The sequence below is a fragment of the Diabrotica undecimpunctata genome, chromosome 7 (assembly GCF_040954645.1).
Source record: "Diabrotica undecimpunctata isolate CICGRU chromosome 7, icDiaUnde3, whole genome shotgun sequence".
Taxonomy (NCBI): Eukaryota; Metazoa; Arthropoda; class Insecta; order Coleoptera; family Chrysomelidae; genus Diabrotica; species Diabrotica undecimpunctata.
The window spans coordinates 45,802,933-45,817,189 of NC_092809.1; the positions used below are offsets into that span (position 1 = coordinate 45,802,933).

A 14,257-nucleotide genomic window follows, 5' to 3' on the forward strand; every position below is an offset into this window, starting at 1 on the left:
GACAGACAAACCGACGAATCCATAACCGTATTTACGAACATTCTCTATCAGTCAAACATTCCGATACCACTTCAGCCCTAGCCCAACATCATATTCAGACAGGCCACAAAATAGATTTCGAAAAAGGAAAAACCATCGCTCTCATCCGCTCATTAAAAGCGAGAATCATTCGTGAAGCTATCGAAATCGAAAAACGGCCTAACAGCTTGAACACGCGCGATGACGCGAAATGATTGCCGGCAACATGGCGACCCCTGCTTCAGCGACCTCCCGCCCACACCGCTCAGGCCACGTCAGTTCAGACCACGTCAGCGCATACCGTTCCCGCGCATACAGCGAGTATAAAAGCAACCACACAGGGTAAGACCGGTTGTCACTCGACACTGAGGAGTAGGCAGATTGGGACCTCAGTGCCGAGAGACAGTTCTTGCAATATAGAACACGATACTGGTACGTCTCGAGTGAAGGAAGTAGGCAGATTGAGACCCCGAACTCGAACCGAACCGTATCACTCTTGATAATGGCTCCAAAATGGGTGCCGAAACGTCGAGTTTTAAATTCTCAACGCGGTTCTTCCCGAGAACTCAGTAATTTTTATATATATATATATATATATATATATATATATATATATATATATATATGTATATATGTATATGTATATATATATATATATATATATATATATATATATATATATATATATATATATATATATATATATATATGTATATATATATATATATATATATATATATATATATATATATATATATATATATATATATATATATATATATAATATAGCAGTGGCGACCATACATAACATCCGATGAACTTTAATCTTATAACCATACTCAATTTCTTATTTGTAAACATTGACTTTTATGTTTTATTCACCCTTTTTCCAGTTATTTCAATTCTGACCTTTATATCCTCATCTTGATCTAACTGTGAGTTTATAAATGCTTGTCGAACATATCTAACGATTTACCGTTACCCTCCAATGTCAGATGTATGTTGTCAACAGGGGTTTTCGAAATCACCATGTTTCGTTTTATCTATATTCATTGTAGTCCCATTTTTTGCTCTGCGTTAATGATTTCTATAAGAATTTGTAAATGTTGTGTTATAAATGATACTCCATCATCAAAGGATTATTGAATTGAATAAAGAAGAAACTGAATATGTATATTTTATAAGAGAATGGCTGAAGATATAGCTATAAGAAAAATAGATCATTTTCCAAAATTTTTATATTGAGTTTTCCAGAACATAAAATTAATTGAATTTACCATTTTATCAAAAAATCTTAAAAGTAAGCACAGATTTTATAATTATATTTTATGAAACGTTATGAGTTTCTTTATCCATTATAATTTGTGATAAAAAGTCTTTTTTTTTTATTTATGAAATCTGTGTAATCTTCTTACATCAGACAACATTGATAAAAAGTACTTTGACAACTTGTCTAGTCTGTTTCAGGACAACCAATATGAGGAGCTAAAAGTTTTCAAATAATACTAATCTTTCTTAAGCTGGGATATAATCTTTGTTTTATAAAATGTTGGTGTCAATGATTTCTAACCATGCGCAATTCAAACCATGTGTTTATCACCGGTTGTTTTGTAAGGACCGCACGCAGTTTTTGGTATTCAAAACACGTGTTTTTAACCAAAAGATATTTAATAAGAAATTGCAGAAATTGTTATGTTATAAAAATGGGTATTGACAGTGATTTAAATAAGTGTATAACGAACTTTTTAGCTGTCAATGACGAATTTTCTAGTGTGTTCAAGGTAAATAATTTTAAATTTTCTTGTTTACTTTTTTTAAAGTTTATGGCTTTTAGTTATTAGACAGCAAATTAAATTCAAAGACAAATGATGAAAACGAAAAGAATAAGCGTCTCTTTTATTATTTAACACAAGAAATGTTTTTGAATCCAGTCAACTTTGATGAAATTTTTACAAATTTTTCCAAGCATCTACCACATCTACTTCAAGTTGCTTTGTTTTCAAATAAAAAAGAAGCTAATGAACATACACAACAGATTTTAAAGACTATATTATTGGGAAGAATTGTTGTCAAAAGGAAAGATCTGCAAGGGTGAGAATTGACTAATAAATTGACAATATTGTGTAATCCTGTTCTTCATTAAGTTTTTCAAAACAAATACAAATTATAACTTCCACATTAATAAAACTGCTTTATTTTTTAGATATGCTTTAAAATACTTCACAAGTAATCCATTAACACTAGAAAATTTAGATTCTATGGAATGCACATCCAAGAAACCTAAAATGGAAAAGCTGTACACAGATTTGCATTTTGTTGAATCATGTTATCACTTGTTAAAAAGCAATCCTAATTTTTATAGAAACAAATGGAGTTGGTCTGCATTTATTGAAAAATATCTTAACCATGAAGATAATAAAATAAAATGGTGAATTCTTAATTTTTTTTGGTTGGAATGTAGTTAAAATATTGCTAGATCATATTTTTTATATATACTTTCTGTTTTTAGGTTCTCCTGTCAAATTTCAGCAATTCTTTTTGGTATGTGTGAAAAACAAACCAAAAAACTAATCTTAAATCATATTCCAGTTGAACTTGACACAGAATACTGCTGTACTTTTAATTTAAAAGGAACTTTAATCGATTCTACCACACTAACAAGTACTTCTTATCCAATTTGGACACTTCCTGCAGGAGACATTGATGATTTGCTTAATATATCTGGAATATATGTGCCAATTTTATCCAAACAGTCAAATATAGCCACAAATCTGGTTGAAGTGCTGTCTACTGTAAATAATTTAAGAAAAGTCGCTTTAGGACTTACTTTAAACAAAGCTATTTGCCTTCAGGGACCTGTAGGGTCTGGTAAGTTATGTATCACATTAACATTTCACTTTTACTGATTTTACTTTTAGAATTAAAAACATTTACTTAAATTTTTTTAATCTTTCTTAACATGAAAATAACTAAAAGATTCAGTAATATGGTATTTCGAGCAAAAGTTTGAAATAACAAAGAGAGAAAAACCAGATAATGGTTGAAAAGGAAGCAAAACTAATTAGTGATAGTAAGCATCAGAAAAATAAAAATTAAAGGCACAACAATTAAAACAACATATAGATGTATAGTAAATAATAATCAATAAAGTGTGTTCATATAGTCAGATTAACCCTTGGAAAAAAATGAAAGATATGTGTACAAGAAACTTTTACAAGTTTTAGGAATTATAATATTGAGGTTGCTGTCATGCCACAGTGAGTTAGACAGTATTGAATCAATCTAGGCACAAATCAAAGTAAATATAGAAAAAGTAAATAAAAGAAAGAGCTACAACACTAGGGACATGTGACTAGAAGGTAGTTATGTATGGTTTAATGTATGGCATATATTAAAGATCTTTTAGATCGCACTGTGGAAAGGTATATGAGGTCTGACAGCTCCTTATTGTTGGCAGAGTATTTGTACATGCTCGGAGGATAATGATTTATTTTAATTTCAGTTATCCGGTTTTAATAGAAGGATTTAATAATCTGAAAGCCTTTTAGTAGTCGATAAAACAATAAATATATGTTTTCTTTGATCTTAGCACTTGTATCAGGAGTTGTATACAAAATAGTGCGTCTCCAATACTTAACCCACCCTTTAAACCAAACAGTGATTCTCCAATAAACTCTGCACATCCTTTATATATTTTCTGATCGATAATTTTTTAAAATTCTTTGAACACCTTGCTCATGAGGCCAACAATACTTTGTTCTTCGCAACTATTGACATGTGTCTAGAAATGTGCCGGCTATAATCAATTTTGTTGAAAAGTTCTCACAGGGTCTTACTATACATCAGATTCAGGACTTCAGCTTCTTCTTATTCATCATTATCACAATTTAACTCAGGTTACTAAATAAATTTATATTTTTTAGGTAAAACTAGTCTTGTTGAATATTTTGCTGAGAAAACTGGCAGAAACTTGGGAGACAGTTTCATCAAAGTACAACTTGGGGATCAAACTGACAGCAAAATGTTACTTGGAACATATAGATGCACCGACATACCAGGAGAATTTGTTTGGCAACCCGGAGTACTAACGCAGGTAATGACCATCAGTATGTTTGCATTTTTCTTCTCTGTAGCACGTGAATATCTAACAATAGATCTTTTTGTGCATACACTATGGCTAAATTAAATATAGTTACCAGGTAATATTTTTATATTTTAGGCTGTCCTAGAAGGGAACTGGCTTCTTTTGGAAGATATAGATTCAGCAAGTATGGATATTGCTTCAATGCTGACTAGTTTGTTGGAAAACAATTCATTAACTGTACCAGGATATAGGGACTCTGTACCAGTAAATCCAGGATTTCAACTGTTCTTAACCCAAAGGTAGAACAATTATATTATTTATGGAAAATGTCTGAAGACAATCATTTTAATCAATTTATACTTGATTTCTAGCAATTTTGAGTACTAAGTTAAGTGTGCATGCAAGTCTTTTTTTTTTTAGGAGACTACTGCAACCTACCTTTTCCACATTTTCTACCACCTATTCAAGAGATCCACTTCCTTTTTGCGATTTAATATTCTCAACGCTAGAATTATCATCAATATCTTCGTCGTCAAATTTACCACCATCTTCAGATTCAGTAAAATCTGACTGTTTCCTAGTTTTACCTCCTCGCCTATCTCTCCTATCTCGCCTGGAGTGCCATTTGATTCTTCTTCTTCTGCGTCTACCTCTCTTTATTTTAGAATGCATAAGCATTTCTCTGATATGGTCCCTTGCAATCTTACCTTTCGTTCTTTAGTTGCAGCGTTTATATCTTCTTCAGTATATCTATTCTGTATTCATTGGATCTAGAAATACTTGTTTCAAAGAATAATGTCGCAAATGATCCGGATAACTGATTAATCGTCATTATTCGGTTGTAGTATATTTAACAGTTATCACCAAAGCTAATGCCTTTACTACATTTTATTTCTGTATTTAAAGAAATCATTTCTTTAAGTTTAAACCCAGTTTTTATTTCAATTTATTGTTTCAGATTTGTTTCTACAATCTCAGGTCACCATAAGAAACACTCAAATGCAATGTCACTCTTGGAAAAACACCTGCTGCAGATCAATGTAGACCCTCTAACCAAGGATGAGTTAAAACAGATCGTTGATACAAAATACCCCCAGTTTCGTACAATCTCCGACAGATTAGTGAGCGCTTTTCTGCTCTTCAGTCAAGACATGTCAGATTCTAGTAAAATATTAATTCCAAAGAGCGGCAGACTCATTTCAACTCGAGACTTCTTTAAGTGGTGTTCAAGAGCAATTCAAGGTTTCGATGTCAAAAGCCAAGAAAGTGCTCTAAAAGTCCTGCAAGATGCAATTGATGTATTCTGTTGTTCATATTCGGACCAAAAAGACGCTTTAGATCTAGCCAAACAGATTAGTACTAATCTAGGAATCGTTAATCACAAAGCAGAGTACTTTTTCAAAGACTACAAACCCACAATGCAACTGACTGCAGATCATTTAATTGCAGGGAGAGTTGTTTTACGTAGAGACAACAATGAACTAATAAAAAATGTTAATTTTTCTTTCACCAGACCATCATCAGTGCTTCTAGAGAGAATAATGTGCTGTATCAACCTACAAGAACCTGTTTTACTAGTAGGAGAAACTGGAACGGGTAAAACATCTTGCGTTCAGTATTTGGCTCACACGATCGGTCAAAAGTTGATTGTAATCAACATGAACCAACAATCAGACTCAGCTGATTTGTTAGGAGGATTTAAACCTGTTGACTTGAAGTACATAATTGCTCCGATCAGACGAGAATTTGAAGAAGTTTTCTCTGATTATTTCAAAGTAGAACCAAACAGGAAATATTTAAGCAATCTAGCGTTGTGTTTCAACAACCAAAGATGGTCAGATTTGGTTAAATTAATGACTGTAAGCTACCAAGCAGCCGAACGTCGATTGAAGAAGTCTCTAGAAGATTTCGAACAATTAAAAGGTGAAATAGCACAAGAAAGGATAGATAAACGCAACAAAGACACAGTATTTTTAGAACGATGGCTAGTTGTCGGAGAAAAACTACACAAGTTGGAGATACAGTTAAAGCACACAAGCGCTTTAGCTTTTGCTTTCATAGAAGGAAGTCTTGTTAAAGCTGTGGAAAACGGCTACTGGGTACTACTAGACGAAATAAATCTTGCTAATGCCGAAACTTTAGAATGTTTGTCGGGGCTTTTAGAAGGCTCGCAAGGATCTCTGTGTTTGTTAGAAAGAGGAGATAAGAAACCCGTGAAACGACACCCTAACTTTACCTTATTCGCTTGTATGAATCCTTCCACTGATGTTGGGAAGAAAGACCTACCAGCGGGATTAAGAAATCGATTCACGGAGTTTTTCGTTGAAGAACTGAACGAGAAAAACGATTTACTTCTTTTGGTTAATAACTATCTCGAAGCAATGTCTCTAAAACCAAAAGATTTGGAAGCTATAGTCAATTTTTACTTGAAGGTTCGAAGAGAAACTATTTTGAGTCTATCAGATGGTTTGGGACACAAGCCACATTATTCCTTGAGGTCGTTGTGTAGAGCTTTAATTATCGCATCGAAAAATCCTTGTGGAATATTCAAAAAGAGTCTTCACGAAGCGTTTTGTCTTAGTTTCCTAACACAGCTCGATAGCAACTCATATTCTACAGTGGAGAAATTAATATCAAGGTAAGTATACATTCTTTGTGGTAACGATGATTTAAATTCATGGTTCGTTTTATAAATTTTTGATTGAAATTAGTAAGTCATCCCCTCTACCACACTATACGACTTTCTATAGCGTTTTGTTTTCCATGTACTTGACTTACTAATTTCATATGTACAGTTTGCAAGATTTGTAAACGCGTAAGCGTTGTATTTAATGCATCTAGAGGGTATTTTTAAGTTTAACTATTCAAACAGCTCAGCATTTGACTAAGTTTGTATTGCATCTGTTGTATATTCATTTGTTGGAGTTCCAACCCTGTATATGTATCGATTTAGATCGTTATCGACTACCGTTGGTGAGTTGTTTTTTTTTTTATATTACCCTACTATTATCTTAACAGAAAGCATGTTGATGGCTGATGACTGGAAAGGTTATAGCACATGTTTTGAGACGTTTCTGGAAAAATAATTATTTAGGAGTGATTTTTCTTTTTATACATTTACTTCTGGACCATGGATTTATACTTAGGACAATGTTTTACGAAATGATTTGTTTTATACAATTTTTGCTAAAGCATATAATTTTTAGTTGTTTAATTGGGGATACCAAAGCAATAAAAGCCATACTCAATCAACCAATACCTGAACCAGATAGAGATCAAGAAAAATGTATTCAATTCGAAGGGTATTGGGTTAAACAAGGCCAGTTAGATCCTTCTGTACCCGAAGATTACATATTAACAGCATCTGTTAGAAAAAATCTGAAGGATTTGGTTAGAGTTGTATCCATAGGAAGATTGCCAGTTTTATTACAGGTTTGTATTTTGACAGTATGTAAAACCATATTTTAGTATCACTTCCTAACTTTGTAAATAAATAATTTAAATATTTGAGCTCAACCATTTTTTCCTTCTTAGATATTTAGCGTTCACAGTTTTTAATTCCTGTTTTTTTATTTTTTTCTGATATAATTCTTTCTCTTAGCCAAACATAATCGTAATTATAATTTGCTTCACAATGTAAACTGTCACAGATCAGCTGTTAAGCACTCAAAACGTGGACTTAATAGTTCACCTGCCTTTTAGTTCTGATTTGACACCAAGTGACTTTTTCACATAAATGTGACAACTCTTTTATTATTTATAAAATTTCAAGATTTGTGTAACAATTAAGGTCTACACCTTATATCTGATTTTAGGGTGATACTTCAGTAGGGAAAACTTCTCTGATCACCTACTTGGCAAAATCTAGCGGCAATAAATGCGTTCGAATCAACAACCACGAACACACTGACTTGCAAGAGTACATAGGATCGTATGTAGCTGATTTGGATGGTAAACTAGTATTTAGAGAAGGACTTCTTGTCGAAGCTATGCGTAAAGGTCACTGGATCATTCTGGACGAACTCAATTTGGCTCCGACTGATGTTCTAGAAGCTTTAAATCGAGTACTCGATGATAATAGAGAACTGTTTATTCCTGAGACGCAGGAAATTGTTAAAGCCGATCAAAATTTTATGCTTTTTGCTACACAGAATCCACCAGGAGCGTATGGAGGAAGGAAAATGTTGTCCAGGGCGTTTAGAAATAGGTAAAAACTGTTATGTATTCTTTTTAACACATTTATTCAATATTACAGTATAAAACAGTTATATTTTTATTTTATCGTTTAACTTTCAAAATATTTAGTTTTTTTCATACTGTGTACATATTTCAGGTTTGTGGAACTGCATTTTAATGAAATTCCTCCAAAAGAACTAGAATTTATCCTACATCAAAGATGTCAGATGGCGCCAAGCTATGCAAAGAAAATGATCAATGTTATGACTGACTTACAGGTAATTGTTACAGTTTTAATTTTTTTTTACATTTCTGTCCACCCATCAAAAATTTTTACACAGCACAGTGCTATAATATTGTGATGCTGTAAATTTTGTGTGTAGGTAGAATATCTGAATGTTTGAATCATTCAGGTATTTATGTTAAGTGCGGCTTGAGCTGCACGGGCGAACCGCGGAGAACCTGAGCAACCCTGCTGGAGATTGGGTAACCAACCCAAGTGGAAGGCAGGGTCAGGGCAGACGAGGAAGGGAGAAATGGTCCCCCGAAAAGGGGGTTTTGCTATGGACCAGCAATTCATACATGGAAAAAGAAAGACGCTACGAATCGAATACTATTGCCTCGGAATAGACATGGAACACTGATTAGATCCAAGCTACGAAATAAGGACATTCTCTTAGGCACATGGAACGTGTTAAGCTGGTTCAGGCCCGGAATTGCAACACATGCCATAAAACAGCTTCAAAAATATAAGATGGACGTAACAACGATTCAGGAAATGAGATGGACAGGATCGGGAAGCCTGCAAATGGAAAATTCCCTGGTTTTCTGGCCAGAAGAAGAAGACAGGCACGAATTTGGATATGGGTTTGTAGTTAATGAAAAACTCAAGTCCGCCATAATTGATTTGAAACCAATAAACAAGCGCATGTGTTCTCTAAGACTCAAAGGAAAATGGTTTAACTTAACCCTCCTCTCAATCCACGCACCAACGGAAGAAGCAAGTGAACACGACAAGGAGGAATTTTATGAAAATTTAGAACAACGATACACAACGGCACCCAGACACGACGTCAAAATCATACTGGGAGACTTCAATGCCAAACTAGGTAAAGAGAACCATCTTAGAGCGGTGATCGGCACACATAGCTTACATGATAACACTAATGATAACGAATCAAGACTGGCAGAATTCGCTGTAGCCAACAATATGTTAGTAAAAACTACACAATTCCAAAGAAAAGATATACATAAAGTAACCTGGATGTCAAATGACGGAATCACACGAAACCAGATAGACCATGTACTTATAGATGGAAGACATTCTAACAATATCATCAGCGCACATAGTCTGAGGGGAGCAGAAAGTGACTCTGACCACTTCCTGGTCAGAACAAAAATGAGAACAAGACTAAAGACGAGGCAGCCAAAGCAACGCCAACAAGGAAACAGATGGGACATTTCAAGGCTCGATTTACCTGATAATGAACGGCAATATCAGGCACTGATCCGAAACAAATTGCAGGCACTAGAAGAAGAAGAAACATCAACGCCAGAATTGACCTTAGACCAGAAATGGCAAAATATAACGAATGCCATAGAAAGTGCCGCAGCGGAAACTATAGGAAAAGAAAGGGATAACAAGAAAAACCAGTGGTTTGACCAGGAGTGCGAACAAAGCTTGCATCAGAAAGCAATTAAGAGGCTAGAGTTACTAACACGCCCTACAGATGAAAACAGGGAAGACTACAACAGAGTAAGGACTCAAACGAGAAGACTTTTGAGAATAAAAAAGAAACAGTACCTAGAAGCGCGAATACAGCAACTGCAGGAGGAATATAGAACCGGTCAGACTAGACAGTTTTATAAGGACCTAAAAACAATGAAGGACAACACGACCAACAGCCCAAGATTTATAAAAGACGATGCAGGACAATTACTCACAGACGACGAGGATAAGCCGCCAATGGAGAAAGTATTTTGAGCAACTCTTAAATACAGAAAAACAACAACAGGGCAACAAAGACAGTACCAGTTAGCCGAACCTGAAATACCGGGGCCCACACTAGCTGAAGTAAAGTCCACAATTTCGTCCCTAAAAAAACCATAAAGCCACAGGCCCAGACGGCATACAGGCGGAACTACTAAAAAAAAAAGGGGGAGAAAAGCTCCACCTTGAGATATATCATCTTATAAGAGAAGTCTGGGAAAGAGAAGAAATACCGAAACACTGGCATGAAAGCCATATAGTAACTATCCACAAGAAGGGAGACAAATGAATATGTCGGAACTATAGAGGAATATCGTTAATCAATACAACGTACAAAATTATATCCATAATACTGTCTAGAAGGCATAATATTGTCTAGAAACTCCATACGCAGAGGAAATAATAGGTGACTACCAAAGCGGATTCAGACCGGGAAGGTCGACCATAGACCAGATATTCGTCCTACTCCAGGTGTTGGAAAAAAACTAGGAATTCAACCGCTATGTACACCAAATCTTCGTGGACTTTAAACAAGCTTACGATTCTGTTAGCAGAGAAGCATTGTGGGAGACCGTGGTAGAAATGGGAGTACCTGGAAAGCTGGTACGATTAGCACAGTGAATGGCAGAGAACGCTTCCGCACGGATCAGAATTGGTAGCACAACGTCGGAGGAATTCCTCATTGACACCAGACTTAGACAAGGGTTGATCTCCTCCCCCCTGCTATTTAATTTTGCACTGGAATATGCGGTAAGGAAAGTTCAACCACAACTGACAAACAGATTTGCCGCCCAAGGATCAAAAATACTATTGGCGTTTGCGGATGACGAGGACACAATTGTACAATCCACCAGAGATGCAATAGAAGTTTTCACCCCATTCGAAAACAAAAGTTACGTTAGACAAAACGTAACAATCAATGAATACAATTTTGAAGTCGTCAAAGAATTCAAGTACATGGGAGCGATCATAACATCTGAAAATAAATATGAAAAGGACGTGGCAGCCAGGATCATTGCAGGAAACAGGGCATATTACTCATTAATTACCATACTTAAATAAAAAATACTCTCAATACCAGCAGAAATAAGAGTGTACAAGACAATAATTCGTTCCACAATAACCTATGGAAGCGAGACATGGACTCTGAACCAGCGGGAAACGACAAAATTACTGGTACTGGAAAGAAAGATACTGCGGACTATCTATGGGCCTTGCAGAGAAAAGACAGATGAAACCATAGTACGCAACATTAAAGCAAACCGAATAAGATGGGCGGGCCACGTACTAAGATCGAATGACGAAAGACTCCTGAACGCCACATTCTGGGAAAGGCCCGATGGCAGAAGGTCAGTTGGTCGCCCAAGAAAGAGATGGAAGGACGCAGTAGCCAGTGATCTACGCAAAATGGGAATGCAGCAATGGGAAATAGCTGCTCAGGACCGACAACAATGGAGGGAAATAGTAAACGCGGCCAAGACTCACATAGAGTTGTAGAGCAAAATAATGATGATGACTTTTTATGTGGGTAACAACAGTATTCTATGTCATTTTCGAAAATAATGAATGTCATAACCAATCGACCGATAAAACCTCACGTCGTTTCTGTAATACTTTTTCCATAAAACTGCTTACTTTGCTGTCACTTTTCTGTATTAAAAATTGTCTAACTTAGTCTAGCTCTCGGACCAATAACTGTGTTAAAACATCGAATTGAATAATTTGCAGAGCTGGAAGGTATGTTTGTACGTTGATTCCAGTGAGTTCCAATACTGAATATTTAAATACCAAATAAACCTAATTTTAAAAAATTTCTTACTCAAATTAATTTTCAGACACGTCGTAGAGGTTCAGCTGCATTTGCCGGTAAACAAGGTTTCATCACACTGAGAGACCTTTTCAGATGGGGAGAGCGATACAGACTAGCCCAAAATTCTAAGAAATTATACGATTGGGACCAACACTTAGCAGATGAAGGTTATCTAGTATTAGCAGGAAAAGTAAGACGATTCGAAGAGAAAAATGAAATTATTGAGGTCTTGCAGAAACATTTGAAGAGGGAAGTTGATCCGGATCGTTTATTTACACGTAAGTTTAAAATTTATGTTTAGTAAAGAACCATGCGTTTGTTCAGGAAAGTATACAATTATTTATAAAAATTCGTTACCAGGAACCGGTCATAATCAAATAATTTTTTAACATCTGGCAACGCCGCATGCATATTACGGTTAACTGTAGATCAAAATTGTATATCCGCGTCCTGGTTAGTAGGATTCGCAATGTACCGTAGTTATTTTCATATCTTCAATAGGAACCTGCCTTAGCCTAAGGAGTTTATTGACGAATTTGTTACTATAGGTTAGGTTATGTTTTTATTAAAATTTGTTAAGAAAGATTTAGCCAAATTCATCGATTTTTTGTGTTATTTCAGTATCTGATAGAACGTCTACCGTTACTCAACACATACTTAAAAAAATCGAAGACAACAGGTCCAGATATAAAAACATCGTCTGGACGTACAATATGCGACAGTTGGCAGTACTGGTTTCGAAGGCACTGGATTTCAAAGAACCGGTTCTATTGGTGGGTGAAACCGGTGGAGGTAAAACGACTGTATGCAAATTAATAGCAGAAAACAACGGACAAAACCTTGTAACTGTCAATTGTCACATGCATACTGAAAGTAGCGATTTTATTGGAGGATTGAGACCTGTAAGAGATCATTCAGTAAGTATGGGCAACTATAATCAAATATATTTTTTTACGACTGCTATTTTTAGAACGAAGAGTCTACAAGACTTTTTGAATGGGTCGACGGCCCCCTTATAACAGCCATGATACAGGGAAGCGTTTTTCTGGCTGATGAAATATCTTTGGCTGACGATAGTGTTTTAGAAAGACTTAATTCTTTATTAGGTAAGATATATATTTAATACATATCTCCTTTAACATTGCTTATGAATTTCCTATCTATCTATTACTAGATTATTCTACTACTTTTCGTGTAATGTTCCAAAATAACCATTATAGTAATTTCCCTAACTTACAGTCTAATACAGGTTCAGTTAGGTTAAGTAAATAATAATCTAATGTAATGATCATATTCTAGAGCCCGAAAGGACCCTCCTGTTGGCAGAAAAAGGAATTGATATAAACAATAAAGAAAACTCGGAGCTCGTTGTGGCCCATCAAAACTTCTTCTTCATCGGCACAATGAATCCGGGCGGCGATTTCGGCAAAAAGGAATTGTCTCCAGCTTTAAGAAACAGATTCACCGAGATTTGGTGTGATTCGTGCAGGAATCGGGAAGATTTGGTTAGCATTATCGAACAGAATGTCAAGCCTGGTTTGTTAATGGGGGATCAGGAAGATGGTTCTAGTGGAATTGGATCTGCTATTATGGATTTCTTGGAATGGTTTGAAATAACTGATGTTGGAAAAAGGTAAGGAAAGAATGTCAAATGTGTTATATTGTTTTATTAACAAAGACGAATATTATACACGATAAAAACAATACAAGGTGTTTATCCTGATTCTTTATGATTTCGGTTTTTATCTCTCTTCATTGAGCTCAGTTTTTTATATCTTGTTGTTTCTGTTTGGTCCTTTATTCTTCTTCTTCAGCTTTTTTCTTTTCAGGGTCACTATTCTTTACTCATCTTCGCCACTCATTTGTGTCCATCGTGTCACACAGTCCTCTGCCATACAGTTCTTCCATTTTCTCCTCGTTTTTCCTCTACCTCTTCTTCCACCAACATCTATTATCTTTCTTCTTGAATCTTTTTTGAGACGAGTTATCCCGGCTTAATTCGTTCCTTATCCTGCCCCTTCTAGTCTTACCTAATATCCACCGTAACATTTTCATTTCAGCTACCTCCATCTTCCTTTCCTGAATCTTCTTTACATCCCACACTTCACTGCCGTATACAAACACAAGTCACACCACACTGTTGTATATCTTTCCTTTAAACCCTTCCCTGATTTTTCAA

General features: G+C 35.4%; 1 protein-coding gene across 1 annotated transcript in view; it reads left to right on the forward strand.

Moving 5' to 3' along the window:
* Positions 1 to 1,596: 1,596 nt before the first annotated feature.
* LOC140445284 (midasin-like) overlaps positions 1,597 to 14,257 on the forward strand; it is a 114,614-nt gene continuing 101,953 nt past the window's right edge. The window contains exons 1-14 of the mRNA XM_072537214.1: positions 1,597 to 1,799; positions 1,853 to 2,109; positions 2,222 to 2,446; positions 2,528 to 2,886; positions 3,942 to 4,111; positions 4,238 to 4,401; positions 5,061 to 6,740; positions 7,309 to 7,534; positions 7,918 to 8,309; positions 8,436 to 8,556; positions 12,104 to 12,356; positions 12,700 to 12,995; positions 13,049 to 13,184; positions 13,378 to 13,711. Of these exons, the coding sequence (XP_072393315.1) occupies positions 1,722 to 1,799; positions 1,853 to 2,109; positions 2,222 to 2,446; positions 2,528 to 2,886; positions 3,942 to 4,111; positions 4,238 to 4,401; positions 5,061 to 6,740; positions 7,309 to 7,534; positions 7,918 to 8,309; positions 8,436 to 8,556; positions 12,104 to 12,356; positions 12,700 to 12,995; positions 13,049 to 13,184; positions 13,378 to 13,711 (4,691 nt within the window). The 5' untranslated portion in view covers positions 1,597 to 1,721. The remainder of the gene's footprint in view (positions 1,800 to 1,852; positions 2,110 to 2,221; positions 2,447 to 2,527; positions 2,887 to 3,941; positions 4,112 to 4,237; positions 4,402 to 5,060; positions 6,741 to 7,308; positions 7,535 to 7,917; positions 8,310 to 8,435; positions 8,557 to 12,103; positions 12,357 to 12,699; positions 12,996 to 13,048; positions 13,185 to 13,377; positions 13,712 to 14,257) is intronic.